Source organism: Boleophthalmus pectinirostris, unplaced genomic scaffold (genome assembly GCF_026225935.1).
Source record: "Boleophthalmus pectinirostris isolate CB_2022bp ecotype Guang Dong unplaced genomic scaffold, ASM2622593v1 HiC_scaffold_13, whole genome shotgun sequence".
Taxonomy (NCBI): domain Eukaryota; kingdom Metazoa; phylum Chordata; class Actinopteri; order Gobiiformes; family Gobiidae; genus Boleophthalmus; species Boleophthalmus pectinirostris.
The window spans coordinates 15,932,972-15,960,227 of NW_026571036.1; the positions used below are offsets into that span (position 1 = coordinate 15,932,972).

The 27,256-nt window shown below is 37.9% G+C and overlaps 1 protein-coding gene across 1 annotated transcript in view; it reads left to right on the forward strand.

The window, feature by feature from the left end:
- The window catches only part of man1a1 (mannosidase, alpha, class 1A, member 1), a 152,346-nt gene that overhangs the window by 63,594 nt on the left and 61,496 nt on the right, over nucleotides 1–27,256 (forward strand). The window contains exons 3-4 of the mRNA XM_055149325.1: nucleotides 7,672–7,787; nucleotides 15,442–15,522. Coding sequence (XP_055005300.1) covers nucleotides 7,672–7,787; nucleotides 15,442–15,522 — 197 coding nt within the window. The remainder of the gene's footprint in view (nucleotides 1–7,671; nucleotides 7,788–15,441; nucleotides 15,523–27,256) is intronic.

Here is a 27,256-nt window from a genome sequence, read left to right on the forward strand (position 1 = left end):
TCAGCTCTGCCGCCTTTGAGCTCAACCTTGACAAAAGTGTTGACGCTTGAGTATCTGGCAGCAGGAGCCAAAAGGTTAATACACTTTGGGGACTGTGTGGAGTCTGTGTGTGGAAGATGTTTCTTTTTCTTTTTTTTTCTTTCTACAATAACGCGATTAGCCCAAAAGCTTCGCCATCACTTTTGCGTTCCTCCCATCCATGACCTCTGTGCCGTGCTAGTCTGGTTCAGAGGAGTGAGCGGAATGGGATCACCGGTCTGAGCTGACGATGTCGAGATCTGGATCAAAATGTAGGATTAGGGATTAGACCTGGAGTTTGCATAGAGTTAGCATTACAAAACAGGCCTGAGAGCCATGCGGAGATACGAAAAGCAGCCATCGGAGGGGAACTTTTATTGATTTATTCTTTACACTCACCCTGAATGCAATAGAGAAATATAGGAGCTTCCCCTCAAAGACAGTTTTGCTTTCAGAATTTTGAAAACGGAAAGTTAGATGTAGTTTTAAATTGCTGAGTCAGAAAGCAGTGCCATAATAATAGTATTTTCTCAGCAAGCAAGGCTGTTCCTCCGCTACCAATCTGAATTTTAGCAACAGTAAAATTCTCTGTTTCCTGTTTTCTCTTCTCTTGGAAATGTATATTTTTTTCAAAGGATGTTCTGACTAGATTATTATCGAAATTAGATTGTATGACCCTCTGACGCTTCTGTATTTTGACTGAAAGATTTTCAAAGGGACAGGAGAAAGCTGCTCTTTCTTTGTGTATAGTGCACGTTCACAAGGCCAAACATTAGCGAACTGAATGCGCAGGTTGTTGACTGTGAAACTGGTTTAACATGCTCTTTGACATAAATTTAATTGCATCATTATCCAATATAATCTTGCATAGTCTATAGTCAAATGTTATGTAATGACGTGATAAGCAAACAAGCATTCACAGTCACAGGTTTTATCGATATTTTGCCATCATTACGTTCATTCAGGATCTCTTTCCTCTCTGCCCTCACCTGTTGCCACACACAATGAACTGTTAACGAACAGTAATACAAAGGTGCAGTGAGCTTCGGGCCCTTGACACTTGTATTACCAGAGCTTACTGCATTGTCTGCGCCAGCACAGCTCTGTTACCCATCTGATGTCGCTGGACTGCCGTGTAAACAGAGATAGTCCAGGGAGATAGGAGATAGAAGCGCACTGTGACCCAGAGCCCGAGGGCAAGAAGAAGAGCGGAGGTCAGGGTTTGGCTAGGTGAGGTAATCCACGTGGCATTTACGACTTTTTCATTTCAGCCCTGAAGCAATATAAAAAGTGACTGAAGAAGAATAGAGCAAATGCAAGAGATCAGACGGGGATGCAGAAGGTACAATGTGGTTTGCAGCGCCAGAGAAACAGTGCAGTCAGAAATGAGTCATGGTGTACTGAATTTTAGCAGATATGCAATGTTTTCCATCAATTTGTGGCGGTCATTGCCAAATTTTTCTGCCAGCTAACCACTACAGTGTCTTTTATTTAGCAACTCAGTGCATGAACAAAAAATGTTTTCTATTTCCATAAACTATGGCAATATTCAGTAAATATTATGTCAGTCTTAAGAAATATGTAAAAATGTGCCTGTAAATGTTAGGATAATAGAAGGAAGGATAATGCCGACATCGACTTATCAAGCAGTAAGTTTTGTGGGTCATTATATATCGTGGGGACTTTTTCTTTGTACTAGTGGGAAGCTTTTTTGTTATTTTTCTGTTCTATGATCAGATTTGAGCTGTAGAAGGTTGAATAAATAACTACTAAAGTGTTTAGGTTTGCTCTTTATGTTTTGTAATTTGTGTTTTTTTTTAACTAAACTTTAAATATTGTACATTATTATAGATTTTTGGGTGGGATAACCCTTCTTTTTGGGTTATTGTCTCAGTGGCATAAGTTTGTTTCAATATTATCATTTATATTTTCTTCAATAATACATCATACTTCAAAATTTCAAAAAAAAAAAAAAACTTAACTAAACTAAAACAATTCAAAGGCGTCAAATAGTATATCCCTAGTGTTATATAATGTAACAATGGCTACTTATCTTAAATAATTCTTAAATGATCAGAAATTAAAAAAAGGTATTTAAGAACAGTGTATCTTCTTCTTGCTGGAATTATTCATTCAATAATTTAAAAAGCAGCACAGAGGATATTATCAAGTAAAAGAGGAGCTACTAGATGCTATACCTCGTCAGTGAGCACAACACATACAAAACAAACGCTGTACTGTATTCACATTTTTCTCTTTCCAGTAAATTGTGCGTGAAATCTAAGACCTTTCTCGGTCCTTTGAATGTGTCTTTTTGACAGAGTGAAAGCATTGTCAGCTTCTCAATCACCACAGACGCCTTTGTCGCCTGATTGCATAAAGTGGAGGTTATTTCCTTGTGAAGGCGTCACTGTCACTAAAGCCCACTTTGTTAGTAGTTAGTCAGAACTGATGGACACTAATGGAGTTCAACATCAGAATGCACCTCAGCACACCAGTGAGTGAGGGGCTGAAAAAATGCCGCCTCAATTTCACATTCCTGATCGCTCCGCACCTTCAGAATCCTGTTTTTTTTTTTCATGATCCTATCTAGTGTTGGGACGATACTAAAATTCCAAGCACATTTTCAACTCTAATTTATCCAGTATTACCATGTGGCCTTGGTCTTGTCCTACAGGTATTAGTCCATTCTAAAATTATTAAGTCTATGTTCTTTTAGTGTAATTTTATCGAGCAGCTCAAATTAAGTATCTAGTTTCAAATTTAGTTTCAGTATCAGAAATCCAACTTCTGCTTCTGAAAGTTCAAACTTTTGGTTCACACAAAGGTAAAATAAAAAATGAAGAGTTTAAAATGTGTTATTGTGTTAATATTTTCAGTAATATTCTCATTTACATACATTTAAAAGGATTGATTTGTATATATACACGTGCCTTCATGTATATATTTCAACAAGGTTCTACTATTCATGTTGACGTTATTGTTGCCTCAAAAACTAATTCCAAAGTTTCCGAACTTTGAAAGTAAAAGAATTTCCTGAAGCCATTGCCGAGTCATTGCATTCACCAGAGACAGACAGACAAATGGACAACCCGAGGACCAGTCCTGCAGCTCGAGACGTCCACAGCTCAGAGGCACAAATATAAAAAGTACCTTCAGAAGACAGGAGCCATTATCCAGGTGGATGGAGGGGAAGAGCAGGGCCAGGGAAACGGAAAGCCCACAAGTCGTTAGCTAACAGCGTCAGCGCCTCCATTACGCTGTCCCCATAGACCATCTATCACATTGTTCTGTTCCTATAAGTCCACACGCTCCCTAACCACACATCCATCTTCACCTACAGCCATTGTTTTAGTTTTTAAAGAAGTTTTGTCAATGCTCCCAGCTTTCTTCCGATTGTTCTACCACAGTTAATCTCGAACATGTGTATCAAAAGCTGACAGAGAACTTGAAAAAACGTGTCAAACAAATAAACAACAGTCTTATTTAATACATTTATTCATTCTGCCTCATTGTTTTTGAATTCCATTACAATTGCGTATAACATTTGTCAGTTTTGATCTCAAGAAGCCTTTTTCATGCTGTTTCATATTGTTCCCTTTTATATTTTTGCCGTGTTTTGCAATCTGATTTTCTTCAAATGTACCCAAAGAGAATGCACAACTAAAACAGCAGTATAATGCATTACTTATGGGTGAATTAACTTAGTTTGCCTAATGGTGGATAGCTGCATGTCTCCATTTTAAAAGTTTGATTCTACCCTTCTTTACTTTTCCCATGCCTTTTGTCTGTCTCGTGGATGGAGCCTTGTTGTCGTCTGTGTATATCCCTCACTCTCAGATGATCCTCTCACTTTCCCCGTCAGTCTTCACCAAACGACCACAGAACAGCCCTCCCAAGTCACTGCTGTTTCATGTTCAACACAAGTACCACACACACCGCCATCTGCTACTTCAGCAAACTCCACTCGGCTTCTCTGGCCACCTCCGATATCTCTGGCTGCTCTTTTGGTCTTGCAGTCTATACTTGCAGACTGACGCTGAATTTCACTTTCAGATCTGTCCATCTGGAGTCCAATCCGCAGTCTGGTGCTGACAGGGAGCAGGTTTTAGAAAAGTCTTTACAATTTCTCTTTTTAGACAGGCAAATCGACATGACTCAATAACTAATCTGAGCCAATCAACAAACCAGACGCCACTCACCAAAGAAGGTAGACGTACTTATTACTCTTTTTAAGATGTGTTTTTTTCAAATCCATTTCCCTTCATTTTGAATTTCAGGTTATTGAAGATGTGTACTCTTCATTTCTGACTGCACAAGTGAAACATTTGGCAGATTTTGAGGCAAACTGTTCTGAACATTTTATTTATTTGGTAATGTGACACGTACAAACTGCAATCCACATATGATGATGATAAATACTCATGAATACATGGAGGTTGTGTTTAGTTTTTCTAGTTACAAATATTATTTATTTATTTCATTTATTCACTCTTTTTTTTTCATTCATTTTTCACCTGAATTCCACTTTTTTTTTCTTTTGTGGCTATCAATGGTACTGCTCCTGAAACACATTCCATAATTGTGTTTTTTCCATAACTTTTCCGGTGGAGAGTCCGTGAAATGTTTTTCTCCATGGAGATGTTATTGTTATTTGTCTGGCATGTTTCACAGTATGATATTAAACCTTTCTATCTTCATGGAGAACAAACGAGACCAATTTCTAGGTCAGGTCTGTGGGGAGGCAACCCCGTTCACTGTTAGAATGCCTCTTTTTCTATTTTTTTGAGAAGTAAAACCACCTGTAATAGTATTGTAATTTAATGCCATACTGTGGAGCATTCCAAACAGAGAGCAATGACATATCCGTAGAAACACGCAGATGACGGACCCCCAAACAGAAGAAATACACAGTGCACTTTTAAGAATATTTACAATAAAACATCAGAAATAAATATATAGAAGTGAATAAAAACTCCTCACAGTTCTGTTCCGATTTGAGCTGCAGCCACTGAGTTGAGATAAAAGCTGGAGGATTGTTATTATGGTGTGAATTCTTGGCGCTTATGTCTGAGGAGAGTGGTGGGAGGACTTAAACACGGCTAAAAGCTTTCCATTAGAGTCTGAATCACCAGCCGCTAACACCGAGCCAGCGCTGCCCTTCAAAACTCTACCCACTGTCAACAATGGAACTCTTAACACAACCGAGCTGTTCGTTCTGCATTGAAAACGTTTCCTGCGAATATTGGACTAGTTTTCTATTTGCAGATTCCTGTTTATTACACTAATAGCGAGGAGATTATGTTGTCTATATATTATGTAGTGCAGTTCCTTCCATGCAGCTGCCCTTGCTGAGTTGATGCGATGTACAGATGGTCAGAGAGTGAACTGAATAGCAATGTCTTCTAGGAAAAAAGACAAAGGAGGAAGAAAAAATAAATCTTCGACGGAGCTAAACAGATGGTGATTTCCTCATTGTTTGAAAAGGTTTCTAACTTCTTACAATAAATAAAGTGATGCCATTTTTGGTGGAGATATGTTTAAGTTTGCTTGTCATATAAGCATAACAAGTGCAAGTGGAATGGTACTTCTTGATTTTGTTTTTGGATGATGGTGATGCGTGGGATTTTGGCCAACTAGGAGGGGAGAAAAAAAGAGTTTGAATGGGCCATTTGCCAAAACGTACCGGTAATTATGATTTTCTAGAGGCTAGATCAGTATTTACATTTTTATTATGATCCAAATTGGCTTTATACCGTCTTTAAGAGGCAACTACAACTTTCTGCTTCTTCTTAGAGCTCACACTTCACACTGATTGGTTAATTCACCCCACATGACAGAGGCTGACCAATAGGAGAAGCAGTAGGAAAAAGTATTTATGGCTGAATATAGAGCTATATTAAAGGGACAGTTTGGAATTTTGGACATGGGACCTAATTTCCTAGTGAGCCAGATTGTTGGAGACGTGTAGAGACACTTTTTTAAATATTCCATCCAGTCCTTGTATTTGCAGAGGTCGCTGGTGCTAGGCTAGTGCATGTCAATGGCCATAGTTAGCCTACCACTAAACAGTCTTACCCACTCCACAAAACACCCGAGGCAAAACAGTTGTAACACCAGACTGTCGATGTAAATGTCTGTGTCGATAGAATCATTTTAGAAGTAAAGACAACCTTGCATTTGAAGTATTTATGTCTGAGCAGCAGTAGCGAGTTGTACTTCCTGATAGAAAGCTTGGCAGCAGCGGACTGAAAGTAGTCCCTCAACATGCAACAATTCATGCGATGCAAAGTTAGTTTTATTTCAAACATTATTCTATCAACACAGACAGTCTGGTGTAATAATACATTTGCTTCGGGTGTTTTGTGGAGTGGGTAAGACTGTTTTTAGTGGTAGGCTAACTATGGCCATTGACATGCACTAGCTTAGCACCAACGACCTCTGCAAATACAAAGACTGGATGAAATATTTAATAAAGTGTCTTCACACATCTCAAAAACTCTGGCTCACTAAGAAATGAGGTCCTATGTCCAAAACTCCAAACTCTCTTTAAACAGAAAAGCACAATATGACAAAATCACTTAAAGGTCCTTTATTATGCAAAATTGACTCATGTGAGCTTTAAACCATGTTATAATGTTGTAACCTTTTGAGAAACATACATGGAGTCGTGTTTTGTTTCATTCACACATGTTTGAGTAATCCTGTATTATTCTGTCAGCATCTCCAAAGGTCAAAATGTGATGTCTTGAAGCAGTAGTTTTCAAGTTAACAGCTCCTTTTACCTTTAGTTCAGTAGAAATGGGCAATTCCAGGGTCTAAATCATCCAAATGATTCTGGTGAAGGTGTATGGAGTTTAAAAACTTTATGTATTACTAAACGACATCACAAGGTGGAATTGTGTTTTCACTTTGAGAGAAGAAATGCAGATAAATATGCAGGGCTTGTGTATTAAATATGCGTAAATGAAACAAAACACAACTCAAGTATATTTTTGATGATGAAACAACATCAGAAAATAGTGTAATATGGGCCTTTTTAATTATATATCATCACGGGGATCAGATCAGGTAGATTTTTTTTTATAGCTAAAGCCCTATTTTGCTTAGTAAAAACAAAATCTTTGATGTGTAGCGTATTTCTTTAGGATTATTGTTTGAACTTGAACCCCAGCTTTGTGATCCGTTTGTCCACGACTTCTTTGGACCTTTTAGTTTTGCCTTTGCCCCTTGATCTCCCTCTTTCTTCCTGCTTTACCTTGCCCCGAGCTCCCTCACCTGTCTGAAGAAGCATTCAGAGCTGCAGGCCTCATTAGTAGTTGGAGTAAAGATTCTTTGAAATCTCATTTTTTCACTCCTCGCTCGATGTCTGCCTCCTGCTTCGGGCTAATCACTGGAGATGAGCTGCACTCCTGACGTTTCATCAGCACTCATAATCGCAGCCTGCTCCATCTGTTGAGAAAAATAACTCCTTTTTTTTTTAAACTTGTAAACATAACTTCTGCAGTTTACTTCTCTGCCAGCACACGTCATGTACGCTTAAAGAGTATGTAAAACAGTTTCTACGCGCGTGTGTGTGTGTGCAGCTGAATGTATTTCTATTTATATAAAGGTCTATGGTTTAAGACGTCTGCTTTCTCTCGTTTTTTGCAGGGAGTATAAAAGGTGCGACTATAGTGGATGCCTTGGATACGCTCTACATCATGGAGATGTTTGAGGATTTTGACGTCGCCACTGACTGGGTGGAGAAGAACCTCGACTTCAATGTGGTAAGAGTTTTCACTTTAAAAGAAGACTAGAAATGCATTCAGGCCTGAAAAAGTATAGGGTAGCGTCATGGTCAAAGATCTGTTAGTTGCAGGGTTACATACACATACAACATCTATTTAAGTACAAAAATGAGACTCCTGTGTACTAGCTGCATCAAATCTGTCAAATTTTATCATCTGAGAAGCAGGAAGGGCACTTTATTTTAGCTTTACCATGAGAGAAAAACTATGGTCTCTGAAACTTGTAGAAAGCAGTTAAAACTCTTCCCTGTGAACAACTGGAATTTTAGGAATTATTGCCTTAAAGTTCTTATCTGTCTTGGGATTTCTTTGGATTTATATGGATTTCTTTGGACTTGTAGGGAGCTCTTCATGATAGACGAGACCTTCCTTTGCCATGTACAGTACTTCATGGGGGAATATCAGACATAGAGTATGTGAAAAGAAATTAGTGCTGGGAAATCTTTGAATTTCTGAAATCCAAGTTACAATTAAAACATTTTAGCTCCTGCTTATTTTTTGTTGCTTGTAGTCATTTTTTGTTTTGCTTGAACGTTGTCCATACTAATGGTTATTTTGGTGACACAGAGACATATCTTTTAAAAGTTGGTTAAAATAATCCACTTTTTAGGGTTTTGTGTACTGTCAGCATCCATAATTGAAGTTATTCAGGCAAAGGTAAAGTGTACAGTAAAGTGTTTAAATCCAAAGTACACACTCCAGCTCCTTTGTGTCCACAGCTGAATATGTAATTAAAACTCCGGGCCACAGATGAGATGCATTGTAACTGTCACTTTGGTTTTAAAAAGCTTTCACTTCACCTCTCCCAAAACAACAGAGGCACGGCTCATTACAACTCTAAGGATTTCCTCAAAGCTCTCTGCCAAGGACACACTGCACACTGCACTCCCAGGGCCTGTAAAAGTGGGATTATGAGCTTGTCAAGTGGAGGGAATGAGTATTTACAGCAGCCACAATGCCACTTTTGTAGAAAAAACTTTAGGGTTTGGACCAAAACTTTTGAGTGCTGTTTTTAGTCTGAGGAAATATACCTGCAATGTCGCAGGTACGGTAAGTTAAAATGGTTTCTACTCGGGATTGGAGTTCACCATTTGTGCAGTTGGGTAAATATTGTGCTCGTTTTCACTGTTACTCTGAAGTAAAATAGGTGCTTTACTTAAATGAGTTCACATATGCCATTGTAATGTTCGCCTACAAAGAAATATTGGAGTCATTTTGATAGTCATAACACCGGCATTTAAACAACTTTGTTATCAAAACTAGACACATCAGTATTTTTTACTTTGCTTAGAATGAATATGCCTGTCTGAAAAAGATACGCAGAAAAATAAATAAAAACACAAATTGTGTTTACTCATTTTGCGCATGGCTTCAGGCAAATTATCACATCTAGCCTTTTCGCAACTGCTCTGAAAATTAAGTATAACTCGTAGTTTCAACATGATTTTAGGAACTTTTATTTCTTCAATCACTGGCACTTGACATATATTTTGGTACCTTGTCTCCTTGTCCTTTTTTTGTTTTAGTTGCACACATAGGATTTGTTGTCTTCACCCATATCCTTGTTTGAATGTTAATGAGAATCCTGCATGATTACTGCGGCCTTGTTGTTGCTTTAGTTTTCCTTTAGTTCATCTGCTGGTGATTTGTTCTGACAAATAGTGCCTCAGAGAAGACACAAACCACCGCCACATGATATTTACGCAGTTTTTTGTTCTAAAATGACATTTCAAAGCTGCAGCTCCACTTTAAGGACACAGCTGTAGATCCAGACAGCTCTTTATAAACCATATAAAAGCATGTGATTTTTTTCCTCGTAGCGCTCGGAGATACAAACACTCCTGGAGACCGTCACAGCTGCCAGACTTTCTCCACTATCTCCTGCAGTGGCGATTTTAGCTGCACTTTGACTCTTCTCAACGCAAGTTTGAAATGAGAACTTTTTGAATTCTGGACATTTTTAGATTCTTGTTGTTTTTTTTTGTCAGTGCCCCTTAAAGTTATTCTACTATGTAACTTTTCTTTTTTCATATAAAACTAGACAAATACAAAATAAAAATCCCCTCAGACCGCACTCCTCTCTCCACAAAGTACACAAAAGCACCAAGTACACAAACATCAAAGTCCAGTCCTGTCTAAATTTTCAAAAAAAAGATGTCCATGTCCATAAAATGGACTAAGACTTGGGACTTGACTCAAACCTGAAGGTCATTGACTTGGGACTTGACTCGAACTTGAGGCCTGTGACTTGAGAAGACTTGATTCTTCTTTTCTCATTACAGTTGATAAATACGGTGTTTAATTTTACAGAAACAAACTGGAACATGTCCATCCTACTTCTGTTTGTTTCTTTTGGAAATGAAGTACTGTGATATGTCATCAAATGTACTACAGTAATATACAGTAATATGCAGTAATATACAGTACAACACAGTAACACAGAAGGAACTACATAGAACATGATCCTTCCATTTCAGTGCAGACACACGACAAAATAACTCTTGTTAAGGACTTTTAAAACTGAATTCTTTCTATTCTGACCATAATGATTCGCACTCGTCAAGATGTTAAAAAAGCAAAAATTTGCATTTAAGATAAGATAAGATAAGATAAGATAATCCTTTATTGTCTCCCATGGGAGAAATTTGTCTTGGGACAGGGGGTAACATGCTTTATCAAAAAAAAAAAAAACAGGACAACACAACACAAAGCAGCACATAAACAAACACCATAAAACAAAGTAAATATGAGACCAGTTTCCACAACTCTTATATAAATACTCATATATAAATATACCATGACTTTTTAAGTACAATTTGGTTTAAAAGTCATATGAATTGCAGAAATCTAAGCTAAAGACTTTAAATGACTTGAAGCTCAAAGCAGACGACTTGGACTTGGACTCATGAGCCAGTGACTCGACACTCAACTTGGACTTTTCTGTCATTGACTTGGGACTTGACCCAGACTTCAGGTCAAAGACTTGAGACTTGCTTGAGACTTGCAAAACAATGACTTTGTCCCCTCTCTGCCAGTGATACAATAACAATAATGCAAGATAATCCCAGTAAACCATTTTAAATAGACAGCATCATTAAAAGGCCTGAGCTGCAACAAATAAACAGCAGAATGAACCAACCCTCTACAGCTCAAATCTTATTGAATTACAACAAAAACATCCCAAATCTCCACACTTTTACAAAGAAAATGTACAGATGAGAAGTATTGAGCTCCAAAATATATTGTTCTAGCTTTCGTTGAGTCGATATAGTAATGATTGTGACAGTAAGATATGCTTGTTTGTGTTGTTGAATAAACGGAGGATAATGCAGTGCAAGTTTGTTTTTGTTTTTCTAAGCAGGCCTAAGAAAAACCACATTGTGCATCATCAAAATGTGAGCCGAAAATTGAGAAAATCCAGTATTCACAGAGCACCTTTCATTACGGTTTTAAAATAACAGCCTTTTTTCCTTCTTCATCACATAAAAATGGCTTAGTGGAAAGCACAGGTTGCCAAAACTGTACATTGTAAAGTGATCTTGCGTCAAGCCGATGGAAAACAATGGCTCCCCTACTGAGACGGAGCATCTTGAGTGACAGGACAACTGCTGGCAGACGCATACGAATAAGACGAGATTATGCACAGAAAACGGCTGGAAACCTATGCATGAAATAACAGGTTGAAAGGAGTACAGTAAAAGGACTGAAGCGATTCTTGGCTGTATTAGAGGTTACACAGGAATGGGCTAGCATGCTTTTTGGAGCGGAGCCTTGTCTCAGATCTGTAAACATAGTCATATTTGTATTCAGAAGAGTAAGTCTGTGTCTTTCTAATGAGGAGCTTGAAGCATAATTAGGCTGGTTCTACAATACAGGCCGACATCAAAGACTGGAAAGCTGTCCATGTACTAGTGAGTCTTTCTGGCTTATCAGCAGTAAGGGTGAGTATGAAGATGTTGAATTTGAGTGTAGTTTATGATTGATGTTATTGGAGCAAAATGATTTCAGAGAAGATCAAAGATGGAGATGTTGTGGTCATATAGATGTAGTCATTAGCAGGATTCTCAGTCGAAGTGCGTCATTCAAACAAGCACTGATTTGAATAGGAAGGAAGAAAGGATCTCATGGGCTTATTAAAGTGATCAGCAAAATCAGATGTAAAGTAAGATGTTTTGCGTAGTTTATTTCTGAGTGTTGTGGTAAACAGGTAGTCGGTCTTCGAGGTCAACGAGTTCAAGTTGGTGCGTTTGTGTGAAAAGCTTGTCTGAGATTTATTCTGAGTCCTGATCTGTCCAAATGTATGTACACGAGAACAGGCTGTGCTGAGGTCAAAGTGACAAATGTTCATTGCAAAAAAAGAAACATTTGCGTTGAGGACTTGACTGGCTACTGTGGTGATGACTCAGAGTTCATGAGTCGTCATGGGGCTCAGACTGAAATAAGTGGTCTCAGTGCAGCCCAAACATGGAATAATTTTGTCTTCTTACACTCAAATGTTCCTTCACGTATCAACTCTCCAAATATCAAAGCTTCTGCAAACCTAATATATCTGAGCTGACATATGGTGTTTATTCTATATGGAGATCTGACCATAAGTTGCAATGACCATTACCTGATCTGGCAGACCACCCAATAGTGTATAAAAATGTTTTCTTCTGCGTAGATCACCAGGGAACAGACTTTTGTCCTTGCCTCGCTTTGCCAAACGTCAGTTATTTTTATGACAGGAAGTGTTGACTTTTCCTTTCTGGCTCTGACACAGCTGAAGATCATAAGTTTTCCTTGCGAGCGCTTCATTTCTGACAGGCCATCTCTCTGGAGGCTTATAAAACCTCTTCTCTTGCTCCTCGCCTTTAAATAGATTTAAAGGTGTTGCTCCGTTTGGCTGGAAATAAATGACAGTGACCTGCAGTGTAATGTGCAGTGGGATTTTTGTGTGGCTTACAGCTACGGTGGACTCACTTTTTCATAAGTTTTGTCTTTGTTTGAAGTAGTTTGTCTTCCCTCAAGCTTTTGAGGATACTTAAAGCTCTCCTCATCATCTCTTGTGTTTGGTTGTATTCCCTAGGCTGACAAATCTACAAAGTCAGAAACAACCAACTCTGTAATGAAGCGAAAGTAGATAGCATCAGTCTTGGTTGTTTGTGTTTTGAGTTGGCCACTGGCTATAGATATGGCTATATGAAAGTGAGCATGCATTAAACTTGAGCTGAGACTGTGTTGCTGGCTTTTATTGATACCATTGTAAAACATGAGCCAGAGCAATGCACTCATCTCTCTTTTTAACTGACTAAACATAGCAAATTCAGTGTTAGAGAAAACCACCCCTAGACTTATTATGCAATTTAAACCACTACACTATCAGGAAATAATGTGTATTGAAATAACAATTCAGGGCCACGCTGCTCCCATTGACCCACAAAACCTTCGAATCATCCAATAGCCTAGAGTACATCCAGAATGAAATTACATTTAATATTAGACCTTGTAACTATTTTCCTGTCATGTTTTGCAATAACAAAATCTGTTGTGTGACCTTGCCTGTCTGAGAATGTACTGAATATCTAACAATTACATTCAGTTTTGAGTTCAGATGAGAAATTATAACAAACCTAAATTTTTTTACCATCTCATCATCTAACAGACTAATAACTTTGCAGTACGGTGGCATTATTTCCTGTCCACAAAAGTCCACCGTCACAGAGCATTGACTTGTTCCAGGCCTATTTGGGCCCGTAGAGGAAACAGCAGTGCTTAGTCAGATCCTGTTCCACAGTGTAAGGCTGAAAGTTGCAGCATCAGGAGACCGGAGTGCCCTGGACCCATCGTTTGTCAGGCCCAAACTGATAACACCAGTATCTCCTGCCGACTCAGAGGAACACTGGCTGACACCTCTACAACTCTACAACACAACAAGTCTATTCTAGCTGTTTAAATGGGGCCTTTTGAGACTTCAACACGAGATCTTTTTGTTCTGAGGTGTATATTTTATCCTGTCTTTCAACCTGTCTCACTACGAACTTAATGTCTGTCTTGGCAAATTAAAAACATTTGTGTTGCGTGCTATTTAAAACTTGATGTTTCAGATATCAGCGACATCCTTCCTCAAAAGAGTCACATGATGTTACAGTGATGTGTCTTGAGGACTGATTTGCACAAGTTTTTGAGCCTTTCATATCAGCAACAGACAAAAAGTGCAGTCTGTGGTCTTGACTTCTTCAGGACTGTATCTGAAGCTGATGGCCTCCCTCGTTCCAGTTACTCTTCTGCGGGAAGTCCTTATCTTGTCTACAAACCCCAACATAAAACCATAGAAGCAGTGAATATTCTAAATTGCCATATTAAAGGCATTCATCTTATAGCTTCAGTGAGTCAAATTGGGCGGTTAGCAAATGCACTCTTGGGAAAATGACGGGTTACTCACATTTTACATCATTGCTTACAACATTTTCAACAGATCTGTCTGAGCTGAGCCATTGTCTTTTTGCATTTCATATACTGTCAAAGAGAATGCATATAATTAAATTAGAATGGATGGACTACATTGTCTGACTGTTCCAATAGCCAGCGGAACACATTTAAATAACAGGACACGTTTTGTCTTAATAGTTTTTCTCTCTCTATTGTCCTATCGCTTGTCGACAGCAGTGAATTATGAGAGCTGTCACTCCAACACAAAAAAATCACCAATTGTCCATAAAGGGCCCTATTGTTATGCAGCTAAGACAAATGGCTTTACAAACTTCTATTTCTTTGCTTCTCCCCAATCTGTCTTCAAACAAACGTCAAAGGAAAGAGACAGTGTATCTACTTTTTATTGTTGCCAATGAAGGCCAAAGTTTGCGTAATGGGGATTTATGTTTTTAAGTTTAAAGCCATAATGTTATGACAGGGAGTACTCAGTGTTCCCCTGTGTGGACGTATTTCAGCAAAGATGCTTGGACTGTCAAAATATGCCATGCACTTTCACCGTCTGATCTTACTCGTCTTTGTGTAGTGGTGTCACGCGTACTAAATTTTGTTTATGGTCTTATACTAATACTTTAAACTGCCCCTGGTCCTATAAGAACACACGGAGATGCAACCACACAAGTGACACATTTCAAAACATGTCTGCAAGTGATTTTATGTTACGCATGACAAGTAAGATTCCAAAACAGCACATTAACACTCTCACGCTAAGTTCCTCCGTTCTGTATATTACAATATTACAGCTTGAAGAACTTTAGAATCGAACTCAAAAGAAGCCAATTAGAATAAAAAAAAACCCATATATGGTTATTTTGTTTTATTCTGTTCCATCGTGATAATAAGCTGATTGTATAAGAATTTACATGCCACTATACTGGGGATATAGTTCAGAAAATAATGGCAATGTGTTTTGTTTTCACTGTTTATAGTACTAATTTGCTTAAACTAGTCTCAAAGACAGAGCGAAAATGTCACTGAACGCTGAAGTCAAACTAATGAGGGACCCATGCAGATACATGTAAATACAATCAGATATTCTCTTGACCGATTTCAAAGAGCTATTTTCATTATAATGCCACCATCTGTGAATGTAGCTGCTCTGTCTTTATCTCCCTGTACCTTTCTCCTCAGCTGTTGCTTATTATTTTTCTGTGTGTTGCAGAATGCGGAGGTGTCTGTGTTTGAGGTGAACATCCGTTTTGTGGGAGGCCTGCTCTCAGCCTACTACTTGTCTGGGAAAGAGGTAAGCACTCTTTTAGTTTCATATTTGCACATCTGCACATCAGGAAGTGAGTGCCAATGAAGCATGCTATGCAAATGATAGAAAGTGAAGATTGAGGAAATTCTGTAGCTGTTAAAAATAGCTGCGTATAAATGTTGCTTTTGAATTATTTTAGTAAAAATATTGTGTTTTTGATCAGAATCTGAAAAGTTTTAATGCTGTTGTCAGTGAAGAAAATTCTCAAACTAGGAATGTGCTCTGGGGATATCAATGAATAATAAAAATATAAACTATGATGAAATAAAAGGCAGGTATAAAATAGATGTTTGAATAAAAATTTATACAAAATACAAAATATAAAGTATGGACAAAATAGGTGCAAAACAAGCAGTGCAGGGGAGTGGTTCTAACAGAATGTGTCCGGGGTGTGTTAACATATTTTTTAAAAAGCAGAAGTGAAAACAGTCAACTTGTATTTGCTGAATTTATTTATATTATCAGGAACTTTAAAGCTTTTTATTACAGAAAGTGCATTTGACAGATTAGTATATTCTTGCTGTGGTAGAACCTGTGGTCAGTTGTATTTTTACATCAGTAAAGTGACAGTTTGTGAAGAAAAATAGAAAAAAAAAGATTGGAAAAAAACAGTAGCAATGCCATTACGCAGTATTTACTATTTTTCTGACCTTTCAAACATTGATAAGATGTTGTCAATTTGTCAAGTTTTGGCCTTTGTTAACATTATTGGCTTGACGATAATTATGTTAACTATGTTTTAGAGAAATAGGTTTAAACTTTAAATTTCAAAAGCTCTTGAAACTGAATAACACTCAAAGTTCTAAAGTAAATAAAATATGTGGTACCCAGTTCAATGCCATTTGTGATAATTATGCACCACCCTGCTTCTGAAAAAGAAGTGCTTTTGCTTTTAGGTCTGTCAGTCTGGTTTGGAGAGATTTGAGTCCACCAAAGCACCTTCAAACACCGATAATGTGAAAAGATTAGCCCTGAGCAGGAGATAGTGTTGTTTTGTTTTCCTCACACATTTAATCTCACATCTTTGACAACACCGCTGAACTCGGGGTGGCCTTGGAACAGCCATTTTTCACGTTTGCACTTTGCCGAGTTTTGGGTGGAGAAGGTGGATCCGCTCAGCCTTAGGGGGCACAGTTTGTCATGGGGCGTGCGAGTGCTGACAAATGGCTGCCTCTGATGAGATTTATACAGAGAAATGAGAGGAAAGTCATTGCGTCGCACTGTCTATAGCCAACTGTGTTCAATGTGCTTAGTGACAAGAGACTGTGAAAATGACATCAGCAGGATATTAGCTCTGATCTGCTCCTGCCAATACAGCCTTTCACATAAACCAGTTTTCCTATTTTACATTTCAGGCATTGCCAAAACACCTGCATAAAAAATCCTTTGTTAAATTGCAGTTCGATAGACAATGAGCGTTTATGATGCAGCTGAAACATTGTCTGACAGGCACAATAAGGCCTGAAGTGAGAGCAGCGGGGGGCTAACAAGTGCTGCCAGGCTAAGTGCTTTAGCGTGCCCCTGAATAGATGTACACAGACAGGTGTCGTAAGGAGAATACTGCAGAGGACAAAGTTATGAGAAATATAAGACATGTAAATGATACTGGGAGACAATATGCAGGCTTTGGACCATCCATGGGTTTCAGAGTGATGAAAAGCTCGCACCGTTGCCATAGCAGTTAACACTTCAAAAAAAGTATCTGTTTTGAGTGCTTGAAAGTGCTCAAAATGTTGCTATATAAACAGAATGAATATACAATGTCTTTCACTTGTAAAGAATTCACCACTTGAGACATGTTTTATTGAAGAAGTTGGACTATGTAAGAGTTTATACGACCATATCTGTCAAAAAGAGACATCCAGTTTATTAAAGCAATCACTTTTCATGGGGTTTTCATTGCCAGACAAATACTTTGAACCTGATCTGTAGCTTAGGCTGCACTCAGACTGCAGGGCTAATGCTCAGGTTTTTTATGAAACACAACTTTTTTGCGAGGTCGTTCACATTTCCAATTAGATGCGACTTGTATGTGAGCTCCAATGTGAAACTTAAATGGCCCAAAAGTGTCCTGCATGCGCATTTGAGGACACGACGACGTCACACGCAGCGAGCGTGCTCAGTGTTTACAGAAGTAGCCTAATCGCTGGGGTTATCTCACACAATACGGTTTAGTTCTTCGTAAAATGGACAGGTTACACGTCCATGGCTGCTTTGTTGTTTGAGTCTTTAGCCTCCTTGTATTTGGCTCGCAGGTTCTTTATTTTTTGTTGACACTGGAGCCTGGACCGCCCGTAGTCGTGCTTATCCATTTCTTTGGCAATCATTTCAAAAAGTACCTGGTTCCGATAAGACCCCTCCAATTTGGCCTGAATACAGCGATCCCCCCAAATATTAATTAACACGCTGACCTCACTTTTCCTACATTGACTAGACTCCAAGCCTGAAGTGTAGGTGGGATGAATGTGACCTGGCCGTTCAGACTGAAATTGCATGTCAAAAGATCGGATATGCATCGGTTTTCGGAGCACATATCCAAGTGGCCTGGGTCGCATTTGAATAAGTCAGATCTGTGTCATTCAGACTGTCATTAAAAGATCAGATACAGGTCACACAGGAGCGAAAAAATTGAATTTGGGTCACTTCGTAGGTGCAGTCTGAACGTAGCCTTAGTTTGATTTTATCACCTGGAGATAGAAGTGTTAAAGCCCTATTGTGGAACTTCTGAAGCAAAGCAGAAACATCTCCAAGCAGATGGTAGACCTTTCACCAGAAACGTTATAGGACACCTTTAAAATGTATTTCAGAATATTTCATCAAACTTGGGTAAACTACTTGACATGTCTTTGCACAGGTAACATGGCTACTGCTAATACTACATACAACACTGTATACTGCCCCTTACTCATCAGTGAAGTGACATAATCATGCTGGGATAATATTTTTCTCTTTGGCGTCACAACTGCTGCTGGGTTCTTCTTGACTGTGGCTTTTGAGCAGGCAGGTGTGTCAACATTTGTCCTCTTCAAACATTCGGGCTGATTGCGTTGTCTTTGTTTTGTGCAGATGCATTGTGGCGTATTGTGTTTGACTGATGACATGTGTCTTAATTGCAATGTTGATGACAGATTGTATTTTATAGTTCAAAAAGTTCAAAAAAGTTTATTGTCAATTCTTCAAATGAAAAACATACAAAGAATCTAAATTGTGTTTCTTACTCCCATGCACATAAATAATAAATGTAAGTAGTGCGAAAGTGCAAAAGGGATGTCTTTTTTGGGGGAGTGACGTGTTTTTTGGAGAGTTTTGTTCTTGGGGAGGTGCAGATTCGTAGCTTCCCTGCAGCCTGTTGGGTAGAGAGAGGAGAGAGTCCAGGATCATTTAGGATAATCCAGCATCATTATAGGATAATACTGATGAAACTGATACTTGTACATTTTAGAGGATATTGAAGATAATGAATTGGAGTATTTTTAGAAGATAATGATGTTTTGTATTTATGGGAATTAGCCTTAAAATTGTACTGCATAACTTTTCTCGCTAGTTTCCATGTAGATGTACTTAACGGTTCAGCCTGGAATTTTTCACAGTATGGCATTAAACTCATCTGGAGACAAGCAGGATAATGTATAGATCAGTTTGAGGCAATAAAATCACATCTAATGAAATGAAGCAAAGGTTGAATAAACTTTTAATGCCCTACTGAGGAACATACCAAGCAAAGTAATAACATAAAGACAAAAAAGTGGCATACCTCACTCTAGAAAAGTTACAGTGCCCCTTTAATAAATGTTGGCTGTTTTAAATGTTTACAGATTAATTGGATTGCGGTTATTTTAAGGAAATACTGTACTGTTATTGATGAAACTTGTTAGAGTTGCTTTATGTAAACAGGCTCTTTAATGTCTTGTGTATCTGCCCAAGGTCTGCAGATGGAAAGTATCTTGTGTCTAAATCTGGCACACTGGCATCTTTTCTCAGTGATTAATGTTTCCTGTGCGCTGTCTTTGTTTTAAACGAATAACTAAATAAATAAAATCAATCAATACAACCTATTTTCGAAAACTCTTAGCTCTCAAAATGCTACAAAAACTGCATTATACATCTGACATGCATGAGACCGGCGCGCAGTGTTCATTATCAGCTCAGCTCTGTGGCCCACATGAGCTCCGGTGACACGTCTCCGTCTGATCATCTGAAGCAATAATCCTCTCCACATGAAGGACAGGTCGTGGTTTTCTCATCATTTCTTAACAGTCACTTGAACTCCATTTCTCTTTTTAATGAGAGTCAATCAGTCGCAGGCTTTCATCATGGCCCGGAGACGTCAGCGCGGGTCAGGGTGCAGAGCGAGATGGATGGGCCCAAGGAATGGCAAATGGGTGGCCTTGGGTGACTGAAGAGCGCGGAGAGGGAGGGTGATGGCTGTGTAATGCTACTACTGCTGATCAGAGTTGAACTTCGTCTGAAAAGTGACTGGGAACTTTCTCACTTCATGTTTCTGGCTGTTGCTCGGGGTTGTGTATGTGAGCAGATGGGCGGTATTCACAAAAAGCCATATTTTTTTTTATTATGGTGATAACAATAATCAGATATCATTGCAGAGAAGTGAATGGACTGCTCAGTATAACTTTCACAGGGCAGCTCAAACTGATTCATATTACAGCCAATTAGTATTGTCGCTAGGACTGAATGATTTTAAGAAAAACTTTAATTGTCATTTTTCTGGCAGATATTGTGATTTTGATTTCATCCTCATTTTTTTCAAATCAAGTTTCAGTGCACATGAACATTTGCAAACATCACAGAAACTTGTATCATACTAGAGTCCTTCACCGATGATTTGACGCTGGACCATAAAGCCCAATTTACACAGACAATAAGGGCTGTGATTGTGATTCTCTCTGTCACCGCTCTACAGACATTTCCTGTGCTCTGCTTTCCTTCTTTAAATATACATTGAGTAATAATGAGTTTAATGCAGCTTTGCGCACATTTGTTTACATTTTACAGAAACGAAACTTAAAACCACATGGTTAATTTGCATAAACTGTAAACGCTGAAAAAAAAACAGCTGGCTCCTTGTGCTGGTGATGTTGTCAGCTTCTGTCAAACTAAAAGACATGACTCAGTGGAATATAGGTGTTCTTCCTGTGACAGCGGATGTGCTGATGATGTTGAGTCTGTTCTGAGCTTCTGTCACATTGGAGATGGTTCATGTTAAACTTTACACAAACACCAGGTTTACATCCTAGCCTCCTAGTGTTGTGGTGGTGAATTACTTTGCGGTGCATAAACCTTGTTGCAGAACCCATAAATCAAAAACAACGGTGACAAGGCGACGGCGGCAGTGTGCGTTGAGTCGACACAGAACTAAACCCAGCTCTTAAACTGGGCTTTAGGAGCATTGTCAAAAAAAAAAAACACAACTTCGACGCTCCCAAAATCATGTTGTCTGAGATCGTGATCGTTCAGCCCTAATTGTCGCGATACTATTTCAAACTGGGATTTCGATACTCAGGAATACACTTGATACATAATACCGATTCCGTTAAAACAGTAATAATAAAAAATGCTCCTTTTTTAGACAATAGAATGTGATTTTCAACATTAAATCATAGTACTTCCAAATATATTCCATAGTGGTCTATGAACATATACTAGTCTGTCATCTTATACCTGTTTTTGTTCTGTGAGTTTATACTTATTAGCATTAATACCTGCTCAAATGAGGTACATGTACTAGTATAATCTATTCTTGGTGTTTTACTGTGTGGCTACAGCTAAGGCTTTTCTGAGACTCAGTTGGGATGTAACAGTGGTGTCCTGGTGTAAACAAATGCCTCAAAAAGCAGCTGAATTTTTCATTTTCGGGCAAGAATTATTATTGTGTAAATACCTTCTGTCTGCTAGCTTGCAGTTAATAGATTCTCTGAAAGTAATGGGAGACTACAGGGAGATGCTAACAAACTTATAAACTCTATTTTGAACTTTTCAAAGGTTCCCTCTAGATACACTTGGATTTATTAAATCCAAATGCATAATTTAAGTGAATAAGTAAGATGTAAGTATAACATACTCTTTTCACTGCAGCTTTTTCCAATTACACTTTCAGCCAGTACATTTAGTTCTGGTTTTTTGTGTTTTGCAAGAATCTCCACTGAAAACCAACATCAAAACAGAAACTTTACCCTCCAGTTGCTGATAATAAAATAGACTAATTAAACTGTTATGTAACTTGTGTTTGGAGATTAGAGCCAACCTCCTGAGAAACTCTGAAATTTAAATCAACCTAAAGACAGTCTCGGCTTTAGTCTATTCATCAGAACCATCTGCCTTTTATTACAAGGAAAATGGACCCAATAGAGACTGGAAAATATCAACAAGAACGCAGAGTAAAGTATCATTTTATATCTGGGTGTGAAACTTTCTTCCCTACTCCATTTCAAAGGGACTTGGTATTTTGATGAAAATTTGATCAGCAAAAGTACTAGTGCTGCAGACAGCTCGCGTCCCACTGGCAGGCTTTTAACATCCTCATCTGAAAAACTTCTTCTGAGAGGCAGAGAGTAGACAAGGTAACGGCAGATATACAGCTGAAGAAGACCAATGAACTATGACATTTTATACTGATCGTAAGATTTTAGCAAGCTGTATGTGGTATCAGTAGGAGAGCATCTCAAATTTGATGGCCCAAAGAATAACTTTTTTGTGTGGAAACATTTCCTATAGAAACTCTATCACTTACACAATAATATAATTTTATGGTTCTTTTGTTAAAGGGATAGTCAGTGTACCAGTGAGACGTCTGCGCTCCGTATGAGTTTCAATTACTCAGATTTTGTCTCGTCTTGATTTAAGGAAGCAGACACACACGGTTGGTCTAGAAGTCTTGTTTAACAGTTTTTGACTAAGTTTTTAAGACTCTATCATTACATTTAGGTCAATATGAGTCAGGATAGTTGATGTACTCCAGCACTTTCTAAACATTATATTCCAAATATCAGTGGAACTATACAGGATACATAAAGAAATAAAAACTGTTGCACCAGTCAAAAGTTTGAACATACAGTGTGATTCAATGTTTTTCTATATGTTTTCTGCTTTCGACATTTGATATACAGAAGAAGAACAAGAAGATATCTAATATATAAAGTAAGATATATGGAAAAAGTTGACTACTAAACTTTTTTTTTAAATTTTTTTTTATCTATACTGTATTTTATAATCAAATCCTCAAATTAGCCACTCTTTGTTTTGGTCTGGTAGCCTACAGTGGTGCTGTCAAAGGTTTGGACACATCCTCTCATTCAATGTTTTTTTTTTTTTTTTTTTTTTCTTCTTACTAGTTTCTACATTTTAGATACATACAGAAGATATCAAATACATGAAGCAAGATATATGGACTGATTTAGTAAAGAAAAAAAGTTCTTTTCGACAAAGCAAAGGTAGCTAATTTGAGGATTTGGTTATAAAATATATTGAACATCTTTATAGTGGAGTTATTTTGCTTTTTCTCCTTTCATCCTACTTCATATATTTGATTTCTTCTGTTTGTACATATCAAATTTTGTCAAAACATAAGAAAAAATAAACACGTTAGTGTTAGTCTAAACTTTTACCTGGTAAGTACATTTCTATTTTTATCTTTTGTGTTGATGATTGACATGAGATCTCACAGTGTGGCAGAGATGGTCAGATCCAGGCTCCAGTTCTTTGTGCTAATTGATTGGCCTCCATGAAGCGCTCCAAAGTGTGAGCACGTATCTCTGCTGCTCTCTGCTCTGCAATCAGCCATGTATTCATCGTCTTTGTGATGTAGCTTTCATGATCAGATCGCACAATTACCCTTCACTAAGACTGTTTGAAATGGACTGAGTGAAGGACCGCGCGCCACAATGGAGACTCATTATCTCAGGGCTTTTGAACAAAATAAGGGCTTTCATCACAAGGATATGAGGTTATACTCCAAAACTCGTAGATGTAGTTTGGAGCTGTAGGCTCATGTTGTGAACAAAATTAGCAGAAATTATTAGGTAGAGCAATGACAAAACAACAACAGTATTTTATTAATAACAAATCTGTTTATAGGATTTGATTGACAACCCCCCACATTGTGTTCATTCATTTCTGGAGGTGAGGTTTCACTCAGGGTCGCAAAATCATCTCTTATCAAGCACCGAGACCAAAATATCAAATAGGAAAGTCAGAAGGTCGAGCCTTTGATTCCCAGATTGCCCAGGATTATTAATGTCTTCCACATAGCTACTCCTAATTCACTCGAGATACACAGAAGTGTCCTTGAGCAATGCCAAGGAGCTTGAAAATGAAAAATATATATTGTGTACATTTTTTAGTCATACAGTGCACAATCCTTTTAACAGTTCCAATACATTTTCCAGATATTGATACTTTGCCGCTGATGACATCAACATTCCCTGGGAGTGTGATACTAATTGAAGGCAAAAAATATCAAAACATAAAGTGAACACGAACACTTGTATTGATCACAGGCTCCAGAAAATGCTGCGGCCTCTAAGAGAACCATTTACCAGTTCATTCCATATTCTAATTACTTATAGTACTTCCTAAAGTACATGCTTAAGCCTCTGTTTAAGCCTCTATCCTCCGACTTCTGACACCCACATGGATTACTCTTGTACTTGTACAAGATTAACAGTACAAGGTACACATTGTCCTGCCTTCTTAGAGTATGATTATTGAAAAAAAAAATCAGACAATCTTCAGTTGTTCCCAACCTTTAATCAATTGTTGTAGAACCCAGTTTTATTTTATGGTGACACTGAAATCACTGTCATGGTACTAACATTCTATACTTTTTGATACTAAGAAATAGACTGTAGAAAATAAAAAACGTCTTTATTTTGACAATAGAATGTGATTTTCTTTTTCTTTTTTGGGGGTCATTTTGCAGCACTACAAAACAAAAACAAAACAGATCACAACTACATGGATCATGACAGAACAGGTCCAAGCTGAAGCAAAAGTACCAAACCCGATTAAACAACAACAGGATTCCAAGAAAGAAAGCAGCACATGAACAAGTTTGCATTTACAACTTCACTTATTACTCGTTGTACATATAAGAGACAAAATATAAATTAAAACAAACAAAATTTAATGCATAATTCATTCATTTCAGAGCTCTATATCTTTCAAAACATAATGCTTTATACTTTTTTTTTTTTTTTTTTTAAGGCTTTTACAGTGTTGGACTTTCTAAAATCATCACTGAGGTCGTTCCTTAAACTAGCCCCTCGAACAGAAATACAATCACTTTTTTTCTTAGTTCTTATCTTCATTTTTTTTTTTCTTTTAAAAGATCTCAGCTTAGATTTGTTTTTGTTTTTTTAATTATTTTTTTTTAATGGTCATACAAACTAATGGTAATGTTAACGAAGGCACCACAGTTTATCGTTTATGATCGTACAAAATAAACCACAGTGAGAATGAAAGAATCTAAGCACTTTTTTGGTTTTGTTATGGTCATACAAACTAATAATAATGTTAAAGAAAGCACAGAAGTTTATTGTTTATGATCGTACAAAATAAACCATAATGAGAATGAAAAAATGTAGGAATTTTCTTACATAGAATTTGAATTTCAACAGTAAATACTAGTGCTGTCTTTTATATTACCATGTGGCTCTATATCTGTGTCTTTATATCTCTCAGTTGTCCATGAGGGTCTATGTGCTCTGATACAGCTCAAGTTCATTCTAAAACTCTTGAGGAAAGGTTCATTTCTGTCCTGTGAATATGACTTTTTTAATATCAGTACCTCCTCAAGTTAGTATCTAGTCCAGTACAAGTTTTATATCGAATAATATCAGATTTTTGATACTCCTGACAACCCTCGTATAAATCATAAAATAAAACCTGTCAAGTTTATTGATCTAACAAGAGCATTGGCCAGGCTTGTAGTTCTATCCACAGGTCATTGCCAACCACTGTCTATGCACACGGGAGATAATACAGTACACCAGCCTCTCTCTCCAGTCCTCTCTCGCCTATCCTTAAGAAATCCCATTCACTCGCTGAGAAAATTGGCTTTGCCCGAGGCGTGCACGGAGAAAAACAACCTTGCGCCCTCCTCCCTTTGGCGTTCTCCGGTCCTCCCCGCTGAGCTCCAGTGAAGGCGTCTTATACATCTACACATTCACTCGCGGTCAGCCCTCTGTAGCTTATTTACCAACCGGAGAGAATGAGTTTCATGGAGATCTATCTTTATCTGTTCCCCGACTGGTGTAATCTATGCTCTGAAATGGAAATGGGAGGAGTTTGAGGGCAGAAGAAAGTATGGGGCCAAGTTATTAAAAAACATCACCGCAATTCATTTGACTTGTGTTTTGAATTTATCTTGGTTATTTCCTTATTTTTAGCTAGAAAGGCTTAGAAAAACAAAAACAGATTGGCTTTACCCCCGGGTGTCTTCAAGTTTTAAGTCGCCTCCTTTAAACTTCCCATATTTGTGATCATTTATCTTCCCCACTGTGTCCAATATTTAAAGAAAGATCACATACTGGGAGATTTGTTAGTCTAAAAGCAAGAACAAAGCACATCAACAGTTTAATTTAGATTTTCCTTATGACTTTTTACCTGTGTATGTATTTTCCCACAATTCCCGCATAACTCTTACTACATGCTTGACTTGTATTTGTGAGTTGACAATAAACACGAGCTATAACTTGTGTCATGCCTGTCTACGCTTGATAATGGCTCTAAATTCTTTAACCGTTACACATGTTGACGACCAGTTGGATTTCCCCCTAGTTGTTTTAAGTTGTCTCCTTTAAAAGTGCTCTGTAGCCTTTACAAACAGCACAATCAGGTGACGTCTGGGTCCTTTTGAAGTGCATTGAGATGTAATTGTTTTCGTTGGAATGTTCCACAGTAAAGCGGCACACATACCTTGATTGTGTTCTGTACAGAGGTTGTTTTTCTCATTTTTATCTGGCTAAAAAAAAAACGTAGAAAAACAAGAATCTTACTGTGTGCAGGGTCACCTCTCCACAGTGGTGGTCTCGCCTGCTTGTCTCCATGGAGATAAGTTTAATGTCATGAAACTTTCCAGTCAAACTAAGTAGTGGATCCGTCTCCACAAATGTTTACCTTTAAGCTTCTTACAACAGTGTTTCCCAAACTTTTTTTCTGGGGACCCATATTTTAAATGTCACAAACCTTTGTGACCCAAGTCAATAGACATTATTTATAAAACACAAAATAAAGGTGGATTTGACCATTACTGAACATTAATGAGGATATTTTATTGTTGACTGAGTGATCGTGTCTCTCTGAACAATTAGTATTACTCAAGTGTTAAACAATGAAACACAGTAACTGAGCCAGCAATAAAAGGATTCATAAGTCGCCTATTTGGACATTAAAAGTAGCCCATTCTTTTCAACATTCAATTGAACCAGCAATATTGGAACAAAATAGTCAATAAAATAATTACAAAAAGATTATAATATATGTTAATATGTTAACATTTCTAATGAGATAGATGTTCCTGTCTGTGTTTTTGTAGCGCGTTCCAGTCCGGGATGCAGGAGGAGAGCGCAACAGCAGATCAGTGTCAGAACTCAGTGTTTCCCACAGAAAATTGGTTAGGCAAGGCAGTGCGCGGTCAACCATAGTTGGATTCACGCAAGGATTCACGTGGTTCAGAGGGATGTAGTCAAGGCCAGGAGCCACT